At 44.4% G+C, this 22,407-nt stretch overlaps 1 protein-coding gene across 1 annotated transcript in view; it reads right to left on the bottom strand.

Annotated features, from left to right (window-relative positions):
* Positions 1-22,407, bottom strand: part of ITPR1 (inositol 1,4,5-trisphosphate receptor type 1) — a 347,438-nt gene that overhangs the window by 304,594 nt on the left and 20,437 nt on the right. The window contains exons 3-4 of the mRNA XM_061128046.1: positions 16,171-16,278; positions 11,209-11,279 (exon numbers count right to left, since the gene is read on the bottom strand). Coding sequence (XP_060984029.1) covers positions 11,209-11,279; positions 16,171-16,262 — 163 coding nt within the window. The 5' untranslated portion in view covers positions 16,263-16,278. The remainder of the gene's footprint in view (positions 1-11,208; positions 11,280-16,170; positions 16,279-22,407) is intronic.

Consider the following 22,407-nt stretch of genomic DNA (forward strand, 5'->3'; position numbering starts at 1 on the left):
AGGAAGGGAATTATTGTCTTTCATGATCATGTATTGAATGAAGTCAGGTAATCTCAAAACTATAAGCACAAGAGAGAAAAAAGATCCAACACTGGGCGGGGGCAGGGTGGGGGGGCGTCAAGAAGAAGATACCGTCAGAGGATGAAGTCAGTCCACATTCCAGGGGGAAGACAAGTCAATTATAAGAAATCTGTGAAAGCTTTCCAGACTCAGGTACTTTGGGGAGAGATTATAGGATGGCATCAGGCACCCTTGCTTTAAAAAAAAAAAAAAAAAATCAGCCTTCAGCTAACCTAAAATGTCCTCAGCAAAAACACTGCAAGAGCTGGGAACAGTGAAAACCATTTTAGAACAAGCATGGAATTCTTTTCAACCAGCTTTTAACTAAAGACTGGCATTATGCTGGGCACTGGGCCAGGAGGGCAGGGCAAAAGATTTGGTCCCTCCAGGTGCTCCAAAATCTAGCTGCAGAGACAAAAACAGAAGACAGCTGTGATAAACACCTTACTCAAGACTGCTAAGGAGGCAGTTAGCATGCACCTCTTGTAGGAGCACACCTGCTCCTGTGTAGCACATCTCGGACAGAGAAGGCAATGGCAGCCCGCTCCAGTGCTCTTGCCTGGAGACTCCCAGGGCTGGGGGAGCCCGGTGGGCTGCCGTCTATGGGGTCGCACAGAGTCGGACACGGCTGAAGCGACTTAGCAGCAGCAGCAGCACATCTCAGAATGTCATGTTTCAGGGTAGGAGAGGAAGCAGAAGTAGAGTTGGTAGTAGCTGACTCATTGGAAAAGGCCCTGATGCCGGGAAATACTGAAGTCAGGAAGGAAAAGAGGATGGCAGAGGATGAGAAGGTGAGACGGCATCAGCGACTCAATGGACGTGAATTTGAGGACGCTCCAGAAGATAGTGAAGGACAGAGAGGCCTGGCATACTGCAGTCCATGAGGTCGTAAAGAGTTGGACATGACTGAGTGACTGAACAACAAGAAAGAGGAAGAAACCGATTAAGAAGGAATTCAGTAATTTTGCAAAGGAATACTCGAAGGCCCATCTCTTTCTAAAGATAGTTTGGAGTAGGTATTAAAAAGAACGTTTCTGATGTCACATTGTCTGGGTTCAAATCCTGGCTCTGCCACTTTGAGCTATGTAAGCTGACCACCACTCAACCTATTGTATATCAGTTCATCTATAAGAGGGGAAGACTTCATGGCTCTGTAGCTGCCTTATGGGGTTGTAATGAGGGCTAAATAATGTACGTAAAGGAAACTATCAAAATTAAATAGATAAAATTTCATTCATGTATGTAATCACTATATCAGTACATGGTATTCACTATTATTTGCACTTATGGAAACTAGATTATCATTATTTACACTAGATGACAGAACACAAAAATTTTTTTAAATCCATTGTTCAAACATAATAGCCTAAAAGATAGTGTGGGAAGAGATCCAAGGTGTATCCCAAGCCCCATTTTGACATGGAATTGCTTTTTTGACTCCAGGAGACTTCCTAAATCTCCTTCATTTCCTCAAATGTCAAAAAAGAAAAAGGAAGGGAAAATGCTCCAGAAACGCAAGTGATTCACCGCACATCTTCATCAACGCTCTGAAGACAGGTTATAGAAGCCTTTGCCAAAAGAAAGTCCTTCATCAACCACTAGGCTGTGCTTTCAGGAGAAGTGTAGAACAGTATGAAAACATGACCCAATTACACGTGCTCCCTGTCTACTTTAATTCTGCCCTCAATGGAGGAAGCCACAACAGCAGACCCGAGATTCAATTAGATGACAAAGAAAACAGATCCCTTACTCTGGAAGCACTCTATGCATGCTGAGCTGAAATGTGCTCTCCATTAGTGAACAGATTATTGTGAGTCAACGAATATATAACAGGGGTCTAAGGTCTACTTTCCAGGGGTGACTCAGCTATTCAAAAACAAAGCCATCCAAGGCAACGGAGCAAAAAGCTTCCCTCTGCCCATGCGCAGGACACCCAGCACCTTCAGACAAGCATCTCAAAGCTTTGAGCAAGTAGGCAGGAATCCAGCAAGGGCCACGTGCAGTGTGTGGGACTCCAGTATAATCAAGCGGCAGGCATCACACCAGTGACTGTGTGACATGCTGGGAGCCTTCTATGTCTCCTGGGGAATTGATTTAAATTACAGTGTTGTTCCCTTTAGATGGCGTCTGTTGGTGCAAGATTGGGATAAGCGGGTAAATCTGAAATGAAGATTATAAAAAACCTACTAATCTTTTTATTAAATTTGAATTGATTTTGTGAACACGGAACCAGTTGCCAGAGACTTTTCCCACAAAGCAGCTGCACGCACACACAAAAGCTTGAATGTGCCTCAAGGCATATACTTGACAAGCACCTTAAATAGACTTATTTCTCGGCCTTATTTAACACGACAGGCAGAAACAGAGTCCCACTGCAAAAGGCCCATCATGGATTACAATCAAAAGAACAAACAAAATTTAAGGGCGGCCCTCCCCTTGGCGTGTGGGTATTTAAACACTAAATAAGATACCGGTTCATGCCTTCAAGGCCTTGCCAAAAGAAAAGAAAAGAAAAAAAAAAAAAAAAAAAGGCAGAAATAATGTTGCTTAGCAACAATTAGACAACGGGCAGCAAAGGACAGCGCATGTGAAAGAAAGTTGAGTGCTGAGTTTGTTACCATCACCCTAGTCCAGGTGACCCTGTGACCCAAGATCCTGGCCGTGTCCCCACCTGGCCTCAGAATAAGACCTGGCTGCTTCCATCCACTTGTCTTATCTTGACAAAGAAGACCTATAATTCCAAAGAAACACAAACCTATTTCTGGACAGCAAGAGGCTCCTGGACACCAGCGCTGCCTTGTGAAATGGTAACCAGCCTGCTTCTGGTGCTGATCACGGCTTCAAGCTAAAGCACATTGAACAGATGGGGAAACCGAAGCCTGGAGAAAGGCGGTGATTTCCCCCACGGCATCACAGCGGTTGGTGGCAGAGCCTGGGTCAGATGCTAGCTCTCAGGTTAGGTGGGCTCTTTACTTCAGTGCCACTGGTTTTCCTACATCTTTCCTACAGGAGTCACTCCCCCCCACCTCGGCCTAAATCTCCGGTCAGATTATCATCACAGAAGTAGGTTCAGTTCAGTTGCTCAGTCATGTCCAACTCTTTGCGACCCCATGAATTGCAGCATGCCAGGCCTCCCTGTCCATCACCAACTCCCGGAGTTTACTCAAACTCATGCCCATCGAGTCGGTGATGCCATCCAGCCATCTCATCCTCTGTCGTCCCCTTCTCCTCCTGCCCCCAATCCCTCCCAGCATCAGGGTCTTTTCCAATGAGTCAGCTCTTCACATCAGGTAGCCAAAGTACTGGAGTTTCAGCTTCAGCATCAGTCCTTCCAATGAACACCCAGGACTGATCTCCTTTAGGATGGACTGGTTGGACCTCCTTGCAGTCCAAGGGACTCTCAAGAGTCTTCTCCAACACCACAGTTCAAAAGCATCAATTCTTCAGCACTCAGCTTTCTTCACAGTCCAACTCTCACATCCATACATGACCACTGGAAAAACCATAGCCTTGACCAGACGGACCTTTGTTGGCAAAGTAATGTCTCTGGTTTTTAACATGCTATCTCAGTTGGTCATAACATTCTTTCCAAGGAGTAAGCGTCTTTTAATTTCATGGCTGCAATCACCATCTGCAGTGATTTTGGAGCCCAAAAAAATAAAGTCTGACACTGTTTCCACTTTCCCCCCCATCTATTTCCCATGAAGTGATAGGACCAGATGCCATGATCTTAGTTTTCTGAATGTTGAGCTTTAAGCCAACTTTTTCACTCTCCTCTTTCACTTTCATCAAGAGGCTTTTTAGTTCCTCTTCACTTTCTGCCATAAGGGTGGTGTCATCTGCATATCTGAGGTTATTGATATTTCTCCTGGCAATCTTGATTCCAGCTTGTGCTTCTTCCAGCCCAGCGTTTCTCATGATGTGCTCTGCATATAATTTAAATAAGCAGGGTGACAATATGCAGCCTTGATGTACTCCTTTTCCTATTTGGAACCAGTCTGTTGTTCCACGTTCAGTTCTAACTGTTGCTTCCTGACCTGCATATAGGTTTCTCAAGAAGCAGGTCACGTGGTCTGGTACTCCCATCTCTTTCAGAATTTTCCACAGTCTATTGTGATCCACACAGTCAAAGGCTTTGGCATAATCAATAAAGCAGAAATAGATGTTTTTCTGGAACTCTCTTTTTTGATGATCCAGCGGATGTTGGCAATTTGATCTCTGGTTCCTCTGCCTTTTCTAAAACCAGCTTAAACATCTGGAAGTTCACTGTTCACGTATTGCTGAAGCCTGGCTTGGAGAATTTTGAGCATTACTAGCGTGTGAGATGAGTGCAATTGTGCGGCAGTTTGTAAGTTAAGTAAGATAAGTAGGTTGCTGGTATGCAAATACTTCTCATCACTTGATCATGAAAAATGTCATTCTTATTTGAGACCCCTCTTCAAAGCTGCCAGGAGGGGCTTCCTTGGTGGATCAGTGACAAAGACTATGCCTGCCAATGCAGGAGACATGGATGCAATTCCTGGTCCGGGAAGATTCCACATATCCTGGAGCAACTAAGCCTGTGCTGAGCCTGTGCTCTAAAGCCCATGAGCCACAACTACTGAAGCCCATGTGCCCTACAGCCCATGCTCTGCAACAAGAGAAGCCACTGAAATGAGAAGTCCACGCATCACAACTAGAGAAGCAGTCCCTGTTCACTGTAACTGGAGAAAAGCGTAGGCAGCAATGAAGACCCAGGACAGACAAAAGTAGATAAATAAATCCACAAGCCCTCCAAAAGATAGGCTAACTGTGCAAGCGTTCTGGGACTACAGAAGAGTCCAATGAAAATGAAAAGACCTGAAGTCTGATTCTCAAGTTCACAGCCATGCCTTTAGATCCAGAGTGGTTTATCATAGCCAACCAACACACTCTTCTTCATCCTAGTATCATCTGAGACCATGATTCCTACGCTGTCATTGTTTTAAAGTGAACACATACTGAGCTATCAGGAGTCTTCAGCCAACATTTCACTCAGGAGACAGACCCTCATTTGCACTACAAATAGAATTCAAAGAACGCTGCAGGTCACAGATGGCATACCCCACAGCTTGCCCCAGTGACAGGCAAAAAGTTAAAAAATGCATTAAGTCAAAGCGTCCAAGGCTTCCATTTTCCTCATTCATATGGTCCCAAATTAAAGTTAAAAAGAGCTTGGACAGACAGCAGAGGAGTAATAACCTCATGTGTTCTCATTTAGAGACGGCAGGTAACAGGACCATGGCTTGAAGGAACCCTCTTGCTTCCAGAAGGGTCTGCCGGGGAGAGGGAGAACCAAGCCCTAGGTTCAGGCCTTTACAAGGGAGTTCTGGTCTGACTAGGACACTCACAAGACATGTGATGCTGCGCCAGCTCCTCCACCTCGTCAGCCCAAAAGGCATCAGGCATAACAGAGACACACCCTGGGCTGAGGTGTGTCTCAGGCAAAGCTCAGGAGAGAACACTCATCAAGTGGCATCATCTACTTTGACCCAAAGAACTACTAGATAACAGGGGTGACTTTTGTACCTTACAGAAGGGTATTTCACCAGCTGGGTCCCCACTAGTTATAAATAGCTGTCACGTAGACAACAAATCACTCTCAACACGTTCCTTGAAGATTTTAACTGTGAATTGGCACTGACTTCCTTGAGAATGGATCTTTCTTCCCTGGAGTGTAAATGGCTGGTGCATAGGAGGTATTCAATAAATGTCTGTGGAATGAATAACAATCACTCTAAGAAGGGATATTTAACTGACCATGTATCTCAGGGCTTCCGTTTCCTCATCCGTATAATGGGAACACCCATATCTGTACCTCAGAGGAAGGTTACAAAGATTAAAAGAGAGAATCCACCAGGAGTGCCTTGCACAATGTAAATGCTCTATCAATGCTGATGTGCCATGTGCTCAGTCATGTCCGACTCTCCGTGACCCCAGGGACTGCAGCCCACCAGGCTCCTCTTTCCATGGGATTTTCCAAGCAAGAATACTGGAGTGGGTTCTCATTTCCCTCTCTAGGGGATCCTCCCAACCCAAGGAATCAAAGCCATGTCTCTTGCATCTCCTGCGTTGGCAGGTGGATTCCTTACCAATGCATCACCTGGGAAGTCCCTAGTGTTATTTTTATAATGTGGTACTGTTATTTATAATGTGGGTCTATTTCTCTGTGACACTTGTAAAGACTCCTGAAAGCCAGGGAGACTGTGTCAAGTCATCTCACCTCTCTTCATCATCAAGGCCAGCAGCTGGAACACAGAAGGACCTCAATGCTTAACTCATTTTCACAACACATTAACACAGTGGATTACTGCGCTTGAAACCAACTTTGATTAGGAGAGAAAGAGAAAACACAGAGGACAAGGGAGATGCTGATCTAGAATATGCACACTTTCAGCCTGATCTCTGAGCTCTTCCCCAGTTCCTATGAACCACCAAACGATATCGAAATGCTTCCTTTCTCCTCACCTTTCCCTGCCCAAGCTCCTCCCCACATCTTTAATTCCGAGTTACCATTCAAAACAGCTTCTCTTCTAAAACTAATGGTTTAGCTACAAGATTAAAAATCTCTCACACCTTGGGAACATTGATAGCATAGCCTCCGTACAAGATCAAGAACGTGAGGTCAAAGTTAGCCTCTTGACCTAAATGGAGAAGATCAAGTTTTGAGGGCAAGAACTGGACAATTTCCCCGATCTAAAAAAAGGGATTACACAATAAATGTCATCATCATCAACAAAGCTGATCTTGTTTCCCAGAAGCCCCAGTTATTTCTACTCCAACAACACTAGAGGTTCAACTTAAAACAGCAGACCTTCTAGGATGGAAATGGACAGTGGTTGTTAGCTTCCATCTTCTCTTTGTAGAAGATGTGAGCGTATTTAGGACAGGGAAGGAATGGGTGGGAATGAAAAGGAAAAGACAATCCGGAGAAAGGAAATCACTAACCACAAAGTTTCTATTCCCAGTGTCAATCTGATGTTTGCCTTCTCTATTTTCAGACTATGGGCAAAATGACCCCCATGAGGAAGAAGAGAGATTCTGCCTTACCTTCCACTGACACGGGCGCTTTAAAATGGTACCACATTAACAAAAGGACTGAAGTAATAGAATGATTCTACACATCAGTTCTCATCACTGAGAGGACAAGGACATGGTCCAAAATTCATTCAGATAATGAAAATGCCTTGGCTTCCATGAAACAGAGCTGCAGCCAATCTTTTCTTCCTACCAACAACAACGTCAGGGGCAGGAGATACATTCAAAGGAATCTCAAAGAAAGCAATTCACTTGGAAGTGTACTTTTACTCATCCGAAAGAAGCAAGTGTGTTCAACAGTTTAACTCATCAGCATCTACCGTGAAAAAATAACAGCTTCCAGTCACCTGAGCAAGCCTCGTGTACCCAAGTACTCTGTTTGGCTCCTTAGCCATATTACCTTCCTTCCTATATCTTTATGAGGAAGGAATTCTTTTCCCTCCATTTCATAAGCAAAGAAATAAGTTCAGAAATTTAAGTAATCCATCAGGGTCACTCAGCTTGTATATGGAACACTGGGCCTCGAATCCAGGCCCATGTGGTCCATGTACACACTGCTACCCACAAAGCATTTAAAGACAAAAAGACGAACCATATATAATTATTCTCTTATCATTATTCACATACAGCTCTGTCCCTTCTGCCACCACCTATGAGGATCAGGCTCTGTACTGAGAACTGGGAATGAAAACACAGGAGTAACTAAGGCTTCCCAAGCCCTTAACTAAGGACCATCAGTACTAAATTTGGAACATGCATTTGATCATCACAATAACCTTTTGAGCAAGGGACTAATACCATCTTGTGTTTCACAGATGGGAAAAGCAAGGTTCACAGAGGTTATGCCATTTGTCCAGGGTCACAGAGCTAAGAAATAGCAGAATTTGGATTTGAACCCTGGAAGCCCAATCCTGCAGCCTACGTTATTAACTGCTAGGTTGACAGATTTCAAGAGAAGCTCCCAGAATTAAAACCCCAAGTCAGAAGCCACAGGGAGTATTACATCAACAGGCCTTTGGTTTCCATTTACTTATGATGGAAATGGCTCTCAATATAGGAAGTAACTTGGCAAGGAAGCAACAGCAAACTCAAATGACAAAGTGTAGCTTGGCTGATCGCTCAGGTGAAGGCTCCATCATTTTAACCAGCCACTTGCCAGCATCTCACTTTTCCATATGTGTCTGGTAAATTTCAGGGTGCATTGGTACAGCAAGGAAATGGACAAGAAATGCCACCCAATTGCCCAACGCACCATTTCTAAACATCAAAATGACTTCAACCTTCAAAACAGATCTGTATTTGGAAAGGCAGTAATACCTTTCAAAAGAAACATCTTTCTATTTTAGAGAAAAATGTTTCAAACACTACACCACAATTGAAGGGCTGCTTTTTGGAAAACATTGCCCAGGTTCCAGGGTGCAAGAGACCTTCCAGTGGCTGCAATGGGAGATGGGTCAGGGCCCCACACCTGTACGCAGACGGCCTCCCACTTACCACGAGGAATTTAGGCAGCCGTGACCTACATTCACAAAGCCTACCGCAAAGCATGTTTTGAACCAGATTTCCCACAAGTACAAAAAACCTCACAACCTAGAACACTTTATTTTTAATTTATGGGGAAAGACAGTCAACAAATCAAGTCACTGTCACATGACCACTGGTGGAACCAAGCCAGGCCATAAACAGACTTTGAGTGAGTGAAAGTCACCCAGTCACATCTGACTCTGCGACCCCAAGCCCGCGAGGCTCCTCTGTCCATGGAATTCTCCAGGCAAGAATACTGGTGTGGGTTGCCAGTTTGGTTCTTTGCAAATAGCCTCTACAGGACTGTCACTTTTATCTCAAAAAAAAAAAAAAAATCTTTCAATTGGCCACCAGATATACATCTAAGCACCAGGCACTTTTATTCTAGTGCCAGGAAAACACACATCTCTTCTGACTTCCCCTGGCTATGATCTTGTTTATTTTAATGTTCTAAACTTATATTCAGATAGCCACTGGTTAACTTTAAACAGTATGCTAACATCTTTCTCAGCTTCCTTTCCCAGCTCCCAGAGCCCGGTTGCAGAATAGGATAGGAGCTCACGTTGGACCCAGGCAATAGGCTCCACATCACTTCCACTTGGTCCCAACTGTAAAAGCACTGTGTGGACCAGCTTCCTGCTACATAATAAAGCCACGGGTTTATAGCTCAGGCCCTAAGAGCAGTGGTTAATAACCTAGGCTGCAAGGGAGACTCAACCAGTGAGTTTTCAAAATATCTCAAATGCCTATTAAATGAGAATCTCTGGAGGTGGAACTCAAAAGTGGGTGTTTTTGAATGTCTCCTGGGTGATTTCTCAGCCCAAGTTGAGAATCCCAGCTCCTACTCCATCCATCACCAACTCTATGATTCCAGACAAGCTACTAAATCTCCACCTTCGAGGGCTTCAATCCCCTCCCAGGGAGAGCAGACCCTCTAGAAATGCTGGCAGAGCCCTCGGCACAGTATGAGTGTGGCCACACTCAATGCTGGCACGGAGTCCCTCATGCTTGGCTCTTTTAAATGGTAAAACTGCAGCACATTATATAATTCAGAAGGAAGGGCTTAATTCTACAAGTGAATGATGGGATTATGATCACTGGATCAAATCTTTCTGCTGCATTCAGGATTCTGATTTGGAAGGTGACATGGAGCAGGAACTGAGAAGAAAAAGGCAACAGAAGTGTATAGGCTTATGTCAATGATTTTTTTTTTCTTAAACGGACTCCCACCAGCCCCCTCCCCCAGGTGAAAACATGCTCCTGGCAGCCTCACGCCAACTGGATGCAGCACAACGCCGAACACCTTCCAAATGGCTTCTCTCCATCTGAACAAATGCCTCCTATTTTATTCTAATTTCTGGAGATTTTATTCAAAAACCTCAAACAGTTTCTAAATCATGTAAGAACAAAAAGAAGTCATGACTCGAAAGATACAATCTGCAAACAGCAAGGTTTAAACTCTCTGGGACAGAGGTCATCAGTCAAATAGTTAACCCACTGGGTTCTCAGCCCTGGCTGTAAATAAAAATCACTGCCCTAAAAATGCCAGTGCCTAGCCCCCAACCTTGAGAGATTCTTTAACTTGTTTGGAGAGGGGCCCTGGGCAGCCACATAATTTAATATCTCTCCCAGATAATTCTACTATGTAGCCAGAGCTGAGAAGCGCTAACTACAACAGCAGCAAAAAATAACAACAAAATGTTTTTCATTTTAAGATACCAACTATATTTTAGACACCTCTTGCAATACACTAGGAGAAAGCAATGGCACCCCACTCCAATACTCTTGCCTGGAAAATCCCATGGACGGAGGAGCCTGGTAGGCTGCAGTCCATGGGGTCGCGAAGAGTTGGACACAACTGAGCGACTTTGCTTTTACTTTTCACTTTCATGCATTGGAGAAGGAAAACAGCAACCCACTCCAGTGTTCTTGCCTGGAGAATCCCAAGGACGAGGGAGCCTGGTGGGCTGCCGTCTCTGGGGTCGCACAGAGTCGGACACGACTGAAGTGACTTAGCAGCAGCAGCAGCAATATACTAATCTACCTTCTGTGGAAGACACTGAACACGAGAGGTCCCTAAAGAAAGCCAACAGTGCAAGGCCACCAGGAGGAAGACTGCCCCACCTATGCCTTTTAACTCAAAAGCTAAGTGTAATAATAAGAACTCTTCACTCTGAGGTGAGGTATGTAAGGACAGCAAAGGTCCCAATGGAACAGCAAGTTCCGCTGAAATACCACATGTTCCTTGTGACTCAATCCATAAATCCTACTTGTTCGAATACAAGTATAAGGCTTTAAACTGAATTCGTGCTTACCAGCATGTATTCAAGTGAAAAAAAAAATGAAGGTCCTAATACAAGCCTTCCTGATCTTGACAATGAACTTATTTATGCCTTTTAAGAGTTCAGAAAGCCTGAAACTGGCCTCATACATCTTAAAAATATGTAGGCAAATAAACCTATGACTGACTTAAAAAAAAAAACCAACAACTATATCTACACACAGCAACAGACTTCATGAATTTTCAAATGAGGCAAGGGACCCACTCTGGAATGGTCCCCAACTTACCTCTGAATTTCTTGGGTGGATTGTTAAGGTCCCCGGTTTCTGGCTGCACAACACAACGGTCATCAACCAGGCTGCAAAGAGAAGAAAGATAAATGTTGCACCAAACCAAGTCTAAGAAAATAAAACCCTAAGCACTAGGCAAAACTCAAATACTCAGGGCTGTTCCTATGTAAAACTTAGGCTGCCCTAGTCTCCAGCCAGAGAGTGAAACCTCCTTCAAGAGCCCAAGACTCTCCTTCTGCAATGGACACATTAAGCTACTGTTTTTTGTGGCTCTTTTCCCTTAACCGCATCCAGAAGAGACCTGAGCATGTGTGTAACAGCATGTGTATGCTCAATCGCGTCCGACTCTTTACAACCCCATGGTCTGTAGCCGACCAGGCTCCTCTGTCCCTGGGATTCTCTAGGCAAGAATACTGGAGTGGGTTGTCGTGCCCTCCTCCAGGGGATCTTCCCCGCCCAGGGATCGAACCTGCATCTCCAGCATCGGCAGGCGAGTTCTTTATCACTGAGGCACCTGGAAAGCCCCGACATAAGCTCAGCATGTACTAAAGCTCAGGTCGGACACACAGCAAAAGGTCCTTGCACCCAACCAATGGTAGCCAAGGGGCCCACTCCACGCCAGGCACTGAGCTAGGCCCTGGGATGTGAACATGGGTGGGAGGCAGGTCCCTGCCCTTTGGGAGCTCAAGGCTGGTTCATGCAGGAGCCAGAAAGACAAACTGACAAGGAGCATATAACCTACAGGTTCTAAGAGAAGAGGACAAAATACAGCCAGAAACTCACTGCGCCTGAGGCTATCTGAGAAGCTGCCTGTGGAAGAGGTCAAACTGGGAACTACTGGAGAAAGAAATAGAGGCAGAGGATGAAGAAGAAGGGAGCATTTTCAAGGGGAGGGAACCCTACATACACAAGCATGGGAGTAAGAGGGGACTTTGGAGCTTCAAAAGGACTAGTGGGGAAAGTGCACAAAATTACAGACAAATAGCCTGCCTCAAATTATATATAAAGACCCCATGTTTAAAATCCCAATTGATCAATCTGACTTATACAACGCCTTTAGAAGAACTGATTTGTAAAAAAAAAAAAAAAAAAAAAGAAAGAAAATTATATTTGAACAGATGAGGAAAATTGAAGCTCTGAGGAGTTCACATGACTTTTCCAAGTTCCTAGAACTGGTATTGGTAGGATTCGCTCATTTTTCAAGTGGTCACAAAACCTGCTACCAGCTAATATGGTTTTCCAAGGGTTCTTCTATTAATCTATGTCTTTTTTTTTTTAATTTTTTTTTTTATTAGTTGGAGGCTAATTACTTCACAACATTTCAGTGGGTTTTGTCATACATTGATATGAATCAGCCATAGATTTACACGTATTCCCCATCCCGATCCCCGCTCCCACCTCCCTCTCCACCCGATTCCTCTGGGTCTCCCCAGTGCACCAGGCCGGAGCACTTGTCTCATGCATCCCACCTGGGCTGGTGATCTGTTTCACCATAGATAGTATACATGCTGTTCTTTTGAAATATCCCATCCTCACATTCTCCCACAGAGTTCAAAAGTCTGTTTTGTATTTCTGTGTCTCTTTTTCTGTTTTGCATATAGGGTTATCGTTACCATCTTTCTAAATTCCATATATATGTGTTAGTATGCTGTAATGTTCTTTATCTTTCTGGTTTACTTCACTCTGTATAATGGGCTCCAGTTTCATCCATCTCATTAGGACTGGTTCAAATGAATTCTTTTTAATCCTAAAGGCAAGTTACCATTAAATAACCAGCCTTAACTCGCACTGCTTCTTTTCCAAAATCTGCCAACACATCCTAAAATTCTTTCACACATCTTTCAAGATCCTAAATCAGGATCCCTATCTTCTCATGAAGTCCCCAGGTCCTTCCTGCCCCAGCTCTCTTTGCCTGGCCTCTGTCCCTCCCTGCCACTCCCCATCTCACCGGGCTGAAACACAAATGATACACTAGGTTACAAGATCCTTGAGGGCAGAAAGCTTGCCTGCTGTGTGACCAGAAGGTTCCACCCTTCACCCAGGGCCAGCACACTTCCTAACCAGGCTGGGGACTCGGTATCTAGTGGATGAATCGAAGTATCTAGAATAGTCCACCAGTAACTTGCCTCCTTAGGCTCTAAGACATAGGCTCTCTTCATTAACAAGAGGGACCCTGCGGTCACAGCCTCAAAGTTCATGCACAAGTCAAGAGCAGAGAGTGTATACATAAACCCCCACAAACCGTGGGCCCCTCCAAGTATAAATAAGGAAACGCCACCAGATCTAATATGTGTAGGCAGGAGCTGGGGATGGGGTGGGGAGTGGGGTGGCGTGCCTTGGAAGTCAACGTAGGGCTTGGTAAATTAATCAAGTTCTCAGACAAGGAGGGGTGGGTAGGAGAAAGGGTCCCAGTCTAGGTTAGAAGGAAATGAACTGTGGATGGCCTTCAGCTACCTGCTAGCAGCATGCCATGGACTATACCACTTCACTCCCGCTGGTCCCAGGGTCCTCATCTGTAAAATCGAAGAGTTGGTCTCAAGGATTCCCAAGTAGGGAGATGTTCATGAGCCTTTTTGTTTCTTAAATATAGTGATACCAAGTGCCCATCCTCCCCCCGCCTACTGAAGCCGTGTTCCAGGACGGGATCCAAGAATCTTTATTTTCACAAGTTTCGAGTGTGATTGAGAAGTACTTCTCTTGACACTACATGCCACACACTTGGGCTTTCCAATGCCCTAGGTGAGTTTAAAGTTCAGTGAGTTAATAAAGCCATTTGGAGGTAACTTTCATCTATTTAAATGGGACTGGGTTACATAAATAGCACTGGATGCTGATTCCACAAAAATTGGCAGTCACTCATCGTCATCCACAAGTAGTGCTCCATAAATGTAAAAAGTATGAGAAGGAAAAAGAGGTCAAACTTTATTTTCCAAATCCATTTCTACACCTCAAGTATGTACAGAGAACCAGGGGAATAAAATATTCATCTAAAGGAAAGACTAGAGCCCAAAACTTAATATAAAAAAAAGAGGGGTCATTCTCATGTTAAAGGGGAAGACCTTATTATCAATTTGTTCACAATACTTATGGAAAACTCTTCCAAAGCTCTGTACCTCATAGGAAATCTAAGAGGAGATGCTCTGGAAGAAAAAGAGGTACTAAGATTTTAGGGGCTGGCACAGTGGATTCAGCAAGTGACAGGAAGTGAGCCTAGGTGACTGGAAAGGCAGCGGCACCATTAGAAGAAATTAGGGCCACAGACCAGAGATGGAGCATAAGGTGGGCCTGAGGCTTAACAAGGTGTTCAGATAAGAGTTGTGGGCAGGCCGTGAGGATGGGGGTGAGCAAATTTAGCCAGAGAGGCGCGGTCAGCCAAGCTGGGAAGGGGAAGTTGGCCCCTCCAAGGGCAACTGTTAGAAGCACTGGTCCTGAAGTTCTCAGTCTTTGCGGCTGTGACACCCTGGGTGGGGGACTTCACCTCTCTGATGCTCAGAGATTTCTGCCCACATAAATAGCAGTAATGATAATGCTAACTTACGTAAAAAGCTGTCTGGGGATTAAAGGGATGGTGGATGTACAGCACATAGCACAGAGCTATAAACACTGACAGGATTCATATAGGGAGTTACCACTGCTACGTATTATTGAAGAAAAATAAGACGATGCAAGATTCAACTAGAGATGGAAAAAGCAAGGAATCAGCCAAGAAGAAAAGAAGGACAACAGAGAGGCATAGGCAGCAGGACTCTGCCAAAAGCTACAGAAGGTATCTTGGACAAAGTCCGGGAGATGGTGAGGGACAAAGAAGCCTGGTCTGCTGCAGACCATGGGGTCTCCAAGAGTCAGACACGACTTGGTGACTGAACCACAACAGAAGGTATGTTATGAAGGGTGGGTCTTTAGTATAAAGAGGTTTTAAAAAGGCTTCAGGTCACTCATTTTTATTGGATGACTTTTGAAAATAAAATCTTTATTCAGAGAGATCCAGCTGAGCTATAGAATTCTTTACCTGAAATAACTTGTTCCTTGAGGCTGGAGTGACTGAATGAGTGCCTGGGAATACACTTTACAAAATACCACAGAATCAGCATACTTTAAATAGGAAGTCTGATTAAAAGGATGGTTCTGGCTGCTGTGACAATGAGGTTCTTAGAGAAATTGTTGCCTTCCTCCCCCGCCCCCACATTTGAGACCAGCTCTTGCCAAACACCACAATGCCACCCACCACTCCTTTTCATGCAAAGACATTACAGACCGTGTACAGCCCTTACAGAGATAACCACCTTCACTCCCCATTCTGCCTGTGTCCGCCCTTCGGGACTAATTCACCTCTCATTTCCTCTTCCAGACAATAGGAGGAGGAGGAGAAGGCAAAAGATCATCAAATGAATACATTAGGGACTGTATTTATACAGACTTGGGGGGGGAAACAACTGAAGAAAGAACAGAACACCAGAAATCTGATTTAAAGAACTTGGTGCCATTTGTAACTTTCAGATGCACACAGCGATGTGAAGCGGAGAAAGTTCTGCCTCAAAGAAGAGAGAGAAACACCTGAGAAGTTCTGGTCTCTACTTGTACAACAAACAAGTCACCATTTAAAAATAAGGGCTTTTACAAAGCGAAAGCACTTCCCTGGGGTCCGTAAATACTAACATGAACATTCATCCCATACACTGTGCACTTTCCCTCTGACATATGAAAGAAGAGGCGATTATAATAATTCTGAATTAAGTCCTAGATGATGAGATTTCACTCTTGCAAAAGTGATGGGCAAATGGCATTTTTGTATAAGAGGTTAAACCTGGCTATTATGAGATCTGATATTTGTGATTCTAACCATCGCTGGAAAAATCAAATAAAATGGGAACATGCACGTCCTACAAAAATCACCGTGTTGAAGGTGATGTTCTGATGGCTTTAACAAACCCTGCCACACAAGAAACCAGGTGCTCTTACCCCAAGGTGCTAATAAATCCATTTGTCGATCCTTCGGCGTACAGAGAACAAATGTCTCCGATGTGTAGGAAACTAGACATCTTGTCAGACATGTCTTTCTTGAGAATCCTAGACAAAGTAAAATATGCAACATTATTAGAAGGAAAGAAATGTTCGGGGCGGGACGGGGGGTGGGATAGTCACTGAGAATTGGCTTAGCTCAATTTTCCAAAGCATTCTACTTAAAAGTCAAATTTAAATCAGTGTGTGACAGGCAAGCAATTTGCTGAGCCAAGCAGGACATATGCAGCCACATTTTCCCCCATCCATCCTTTCATTTCAGGGTATTCCAACCACAGTAAGGCTTGTTTCTAACAAAACCATGACTGAATCCAATTCTCCAAGTTGAAGACCCTCAATAATAAATAGTGAATATAAAGACTGCAGGGAAGTCTGCCAAGAGCTCTGCAATGATTAGGAGCTGGAAAGTCTGACTTAGGAAACATTAACATGCTCAATCTGCCTCAGGGAATGTTCTGGCAGAAGGAAACACCTGGTATAAAACTTGGGTCCGGCCGGGCCTGGGGCTGAGGTACCAAAGGGACAGAATTAATATGAGGAAACCTAGTAATAAATACCACAAAGCTCTAGAGGCCTTTTAAGAATTCAACTACCTATACACTTCACGCAAATGCTATTCCATTGTCTTTCCTTCTCTTCCTTCACCACAAAACCCATGCAGAGGGAGAAAGACTCTCAGCACCTGGTCCAAACCATTCTGACGCAGCTAAGAAGAATGAGGCTGCAGTCCCTTAAGAAGCTTGGTCAGGAACACACACAGTGCTAAAACATATTCATAAATTCAGTAAATCTCTGCACAGCCCAGTAATCACTACACACACAAACACCACACACAAATTGTCAACAAAAATACTGACATGACTCATAGAAAGAGCTTTCATCAGGGCCCTAAATATTGAGGAGTGGGAGTCAATTATCAAGAAATCTAAACTGACATTTACAACACAAGCTCAAGGACTTCCGTAGCGGTCCAGTGGTTAAGATTCTGGGCTTCCACGGCAGGGAGCAAGGGTTCGATCCCTGGTTGGGGAAGTTCAGAACCGACGTGCCACACGGTGTAGTCACAAAGTAAAAATAAAAAACAAGCTCAGTTCTGTGCCAAGAGTGTGTGCTGGCGTGGACTGCAGTAGCTCCTCATCATTTCCTCAGGCACCTGGAGTATAGACGTTTAGGGTCACCTCTGTCTTTCCCAGACCTCTCCTCCGAACCCAGGCCCCCTTAAACATCCTTGCCCATCTCTTTACTCCAGTTTCCCTGCCAGAAAGCATTCACTCCACCACGCCACAAGACTTGGAATGGCGTGGAAAAGTATTCTCTCCTGAAATTGCTTTCCGGGTGCCAAGCTTTCTTTTCAGAAGAATTATGCCTCAGTGATCATCGGGAAACCTCAAGAAGCATTTCTCCTCCCTTCGCAGGAGTGGCAGGTATTGAAAACAAACCATGAAAGAACCTCAGTTCGCTGCTTGTGAGAAACAGCGAGGAAAAACTCATTTATCCTTCCAGCAGCCAAGATGCTGCAAGAGATAAAGAGCACTGCGTTGAATATGAACTTATGCAGAGAGATTGCACACAACTGAGAACACAAACTCTCAAAATGAAACAGCCAGCATCTTTAGACCTTGGGGAAAGATACAGAGACAACGTGCAGAGACACAGCTCGCCACAGCCCACTCTCTGAAATCGAACCTGTCATCCTGTCATTTCTTCTTAACCGTGTATTTCACACCCATAGGCAAACCGATTTTTTAAAACAGTGGTCCTCAACCTTTTTGGCACCAGGGATTGGTTTTGTGGAAGGCAATTTTTCCATGGACCAGGGAGGGGAGAGGAGGGAACGGTTTGGGGATGATTCAAGCACATAACATTTATTGGGCACTTTATTTCTATTGTTATTACATTTGTCATCAGGCATTAGATCCCGGAGGTTGGGAACCCCCATTTTAAACAACATCCCAAAAAGGCACCCAAAACAAAACCACTCACGGACATTAGTATTTCGCTTCTGCGCTTATATATTTAAAAGTCTTATAAAGGGTAAGGAAGTCAGTGTACTTCTGGGACTGATTACTGGGAAACCAGTTCTGTTTGAATTTTGAGTCAGACCAAATCTGTGTCTTCACACTAGAAACTTCCAGAAGGATCCAGGGACAGTGATGAATGCAGGCGAGCAGATACATGCTCGGGAGGAGGGCAAGGGTCTTGTCTACTGTGACTGAGTCTCTCCTGGCCCTCTGAATCAATATTTGGCCCCAGTGGAGACCAGGCCGGGAAACAGCAGCATGCCTACTAGTCTCTGAACTTTGACCACAACCTGGTCACCTTATTAGAAGTTTCAGGTCCTGAATGGGAAGCAGTGGACACAATTCAGTGTCCAGGAATGACAAAGCATGACATACTCAGTATTGCTTGCGTTGATAATCGCAACAGAAGTCTGGGCGTCAGGCCCATGCAGCAAGGTTCTGCATTGCCACCATTTCTAATAATAATGGCTAGCATTTGGCAAGCATAATCATGCCCACCACCGGGCTGAGACCTTTACAAATCTTCTCAAATCCTCAGGACTACAGCATGAGGCAGGAACTACCACTATTACCACTTTGCTGTTGGGAAACTGAGCTGCCAAAAGGCTAAGATGCCGAAGACATATATAATTAACAAGTAGGAAGGCCAGAGTTGTAACTCTGGTCCACATGACTGGTAAGCAGAGCTGTTCATCAATGGCGATGCCTGGAGCATGGATTAATGTTAACCATTCTTACGCTTGGTGACAGTATTAAGAACCGATTTTCTTTTATGTGCACAATTCTATTTGCTATTTTTTCTTTGGTATTTCCTAATTTTTCTGTCGCTGCCACATAATACCTTGATAAGTTAGGGGGTAAATGAAGTTTCTTCTTCCTAATCAACATTCTTATTAAGTAGATAGTTGAACAAATAAACTTCAGGCATACATTTCCTCCTGAAAACGTGGGCTAATGCATCCACCACAGTTAATGGTCCTCAACTGAGCAATCTGCCAGGCATCCCAGTTAAAAAAGAGGAGGGTGGAGCAGGGACAGATTCTTCCCCAGGGTCCCAAACAATGGGTAGCCTCACAAAGGACCAGGCAGACCCTCTCTGGTCTGGTGGGAAGCCTTTGGAAGCTTCCCCTCACCTACCATTAGCCAAGTGGAGGAGGAGGAGAAGGATGAGGAGTGGGTAGAGGCAAGGAAGGAGGGGCATGGCCATCAGGGATGTCCTGGAACCAAACACCAGGAGAGTCAACAGAAAAGGCCTCTGGGGTCTGGAGGGGAGGAGGTAGAAAGTCATCCTGGAAGCCATCCTCTGGATGACTTCCTGTTGTTCAGAAGCAGGATGGGAGAGCCTGGACCCGTGGTGCCTTTGAACTCCTCATCACTGTACCCAGGGCGCCCGTGTCACTCACACAGAGGCTGGGGATCACCTAACGGAAAAACAGCTGGTGCTACCCTGCCCCTGAGCTGCAGGACCCTGGTACATCCGACACCTAGGGCTCACTGCTAAGAAACTCTCAGTTGTTCAGCAGACGTCTATGAAAACAAGCCCAGGTGGTCAGCTCCAGAGCTCCAACCATTTCTCTGTCCACTAGCTGTTATTTCTGCCTGATTTTAGGGCTTCAAATTGCTTTCAAAATTGTGAATCACTATGTGGTACAACTGAAACTTATATAATACTGCAAATTAACTACATTTCAATTTTTAGAAATAAAAAGAAATTCTTTAAACTTCTCCTGTTTGGTTTAAGAAAACAACTTCTGGGTATGCAATGCACAACATGACAAGTGTAGGCCATAGTACTGTATTGTATATTTGAAAGTTATCAAGAGTAGATCTTAAAGGTTCCCTTCACAAGGAAAAAAAAAATGTATAACTGTGGTGCAGATGTTAACTAAATTTACTGTGGCGATCATTTTGTAATAGATACACACATCACATCATTATGGTGTACACCTTAAACTTATACAATGTTGCACACCTTACACTTATACTATGTTGCATGTCAAATATCTCAATAAAACTGGAAAAAATTAATAAATTTTAAAAAATCAAATTCAATAAAGGAAAGGATCTCCTGCATAAGAAATCAGCACGGTATCACACAAATGGACTCTTTTGTGTCCTATGACGACGTATTTTTACTTTAAGGAAGGTAATTATCCTGCCTAATTCACCCCTTGAGAAAAAGCTGAACAATGTAGAATTATACTTAAATTCCCAACCACAGAGCATTCTGAACTTTCCAAATATACAAAATCATAGAATAAAGGTCAGAAGCAACCCTGTAAACCCTGTAATTCCATGTCTCACCCAATAATAGAACTACCCCCACCCCTACCCCACCATGTCGCTTAAGGCATGGTCGTGTCTTCTGTGTGGACACCAGCAGTGAGGCCTATCCTAGGTTCAAACAGGTAGTTGGCAAACACTCCTGTCCCCACTCCTCCCACACAATGACAAGAGCCTCCCAGAATTTCTGCTACTGATCTGTCTTCTGATGCTCCAAGATCTCTGAACACGTGAACACTCTGATTTCTCCTTGAGACGTGGCTTCTTGTCAGCAGCCTCCCGCATTCCTGACACCGCCTAGTTTCAGGAGCCAAGGTTCCAACCCTCTTCTCTGTAGGGCTTCCGGCCAGATCCACACCTTCCCTAAGCCTTACTTTTCCCATCTGTAAAAGGGAGACAAATAGAGTGCTTCCCTCAGCAGGTGGTCATAAGGCTCCATGAGATCACCTTTATAAAGCATCTGCTGATGTACTCAGTTGGCCAAAAAGTTCATGCGGCTTTTCCCGTAAGTGCTTATGGAAAAACCCGAGTGAATTTTCTGGCCAACCTGATATCTGGCAGGAAGTTAAATCATGCCATCTATGAAAATTATCAGTATTTCTAGACCACCTCCACCTCCCGCCACTGCTCTGACCAGTTAATGCACCTCCTAAAATAGGCTTCTCCCAGAGAGGCTTGACCAGGGTAGACAAAGGTGGATCACTCCAGCCTCTGTGTTGTCCGCAGGCAGATGGATCTGTGGCAGGTTTGCTGAGCCTCACATCACCCGCTGGCCCAGCTTCAATTCACTGTCCTCTGAAACTGCTCCCTGAGCAGAGTGGAAAGAAACAGGATGCTGGATTCTATGTGTTAAGAAAGGTAGGAATAAAAATGCTCCAATTCAGAGATCCCCTTGCAGAAGAGAAACCCAGGGTGGTGGTCCTCCAATTCTGAGGTCACACAGCCTGTGTTGCTCTCGGCCTTTCCTACACCTCCCTGGTCGTCTTGTCCATTCTACTGCCCCCAGTGGCTTCTATACCACGAAGAGCCACACATCTGTATCTCCTGGCCAAGAGCTAGTGGGGTTCAGCTCCAAAATGCCCACAGCATCTCAATGGACCAAGAAGAACTCACCCGTCTGCCCAATCTGCTTCTCCTCCTGCAAACTCACATCATCGGCCTCCACAAAGTCTGGGGGCACCTCCCATCCTCTCTCACCTTATTCCTATCACAGGACTTCTGCACATGCTGGTCCCTCAGATCCACAACACACTCATGCCTGTTCCATCTCTTGCCCTAATAAAAGTCCAGATCGGTCTGGGATCTGTTTGGCATACCACTGCATTTCTATCACCAGTGCTGACCACGTGGTAGGTGCTTAGTAAATATGTCAAATATACGAATGATGACATTTAAATGAACATCAAATCTTACTGATTTTAAGCTTGGATATATTTCTTGAAGCCTCTACTTTTTAAAAATTCCTCTGCCCACCCCCCAAATCTCAGGCAAAATCATTTCTCAATTGGGCTTCATTCTGATCTTTTATTGTTTCATTTTTTAAAAATTTTTATTACAGTATAGTTGCCTTATATCATTGTGTTAGTAACTACTACATACTAAAATGAATCCGTTATACGTATACATACACCCCCCTCCCATCAGGACTTCCTTCCCATTAACATCACCACAGTACCTTAAGTAGACTTCCCAGTGCTACACATTGGGAATACGTTCTCACTAGTTACCTACTTTATATACAGTATCAAAAACATATATACGTCAATCCCAATCACTCAATTCCTCCCATCTCACCTTTTCCCCCTTGGTGGCCATATATTTCTTCCCCATGTCTGTGTCTCTACTTCTGCTTTGCAAATAAGATCATCTATTC

Source organism: Dama dama, chromosome 24, assembly GCF_033118175.1.
Source record: "Dama dama isolate Ldn47 chromosome 24, ASM3311817v1, whole genome shotgun sequence".
NCBI lineage: Eukaryota > Metazoa > Chordata > Mammalia > Artiodactyla > Cervidae > Dama > Dama dama.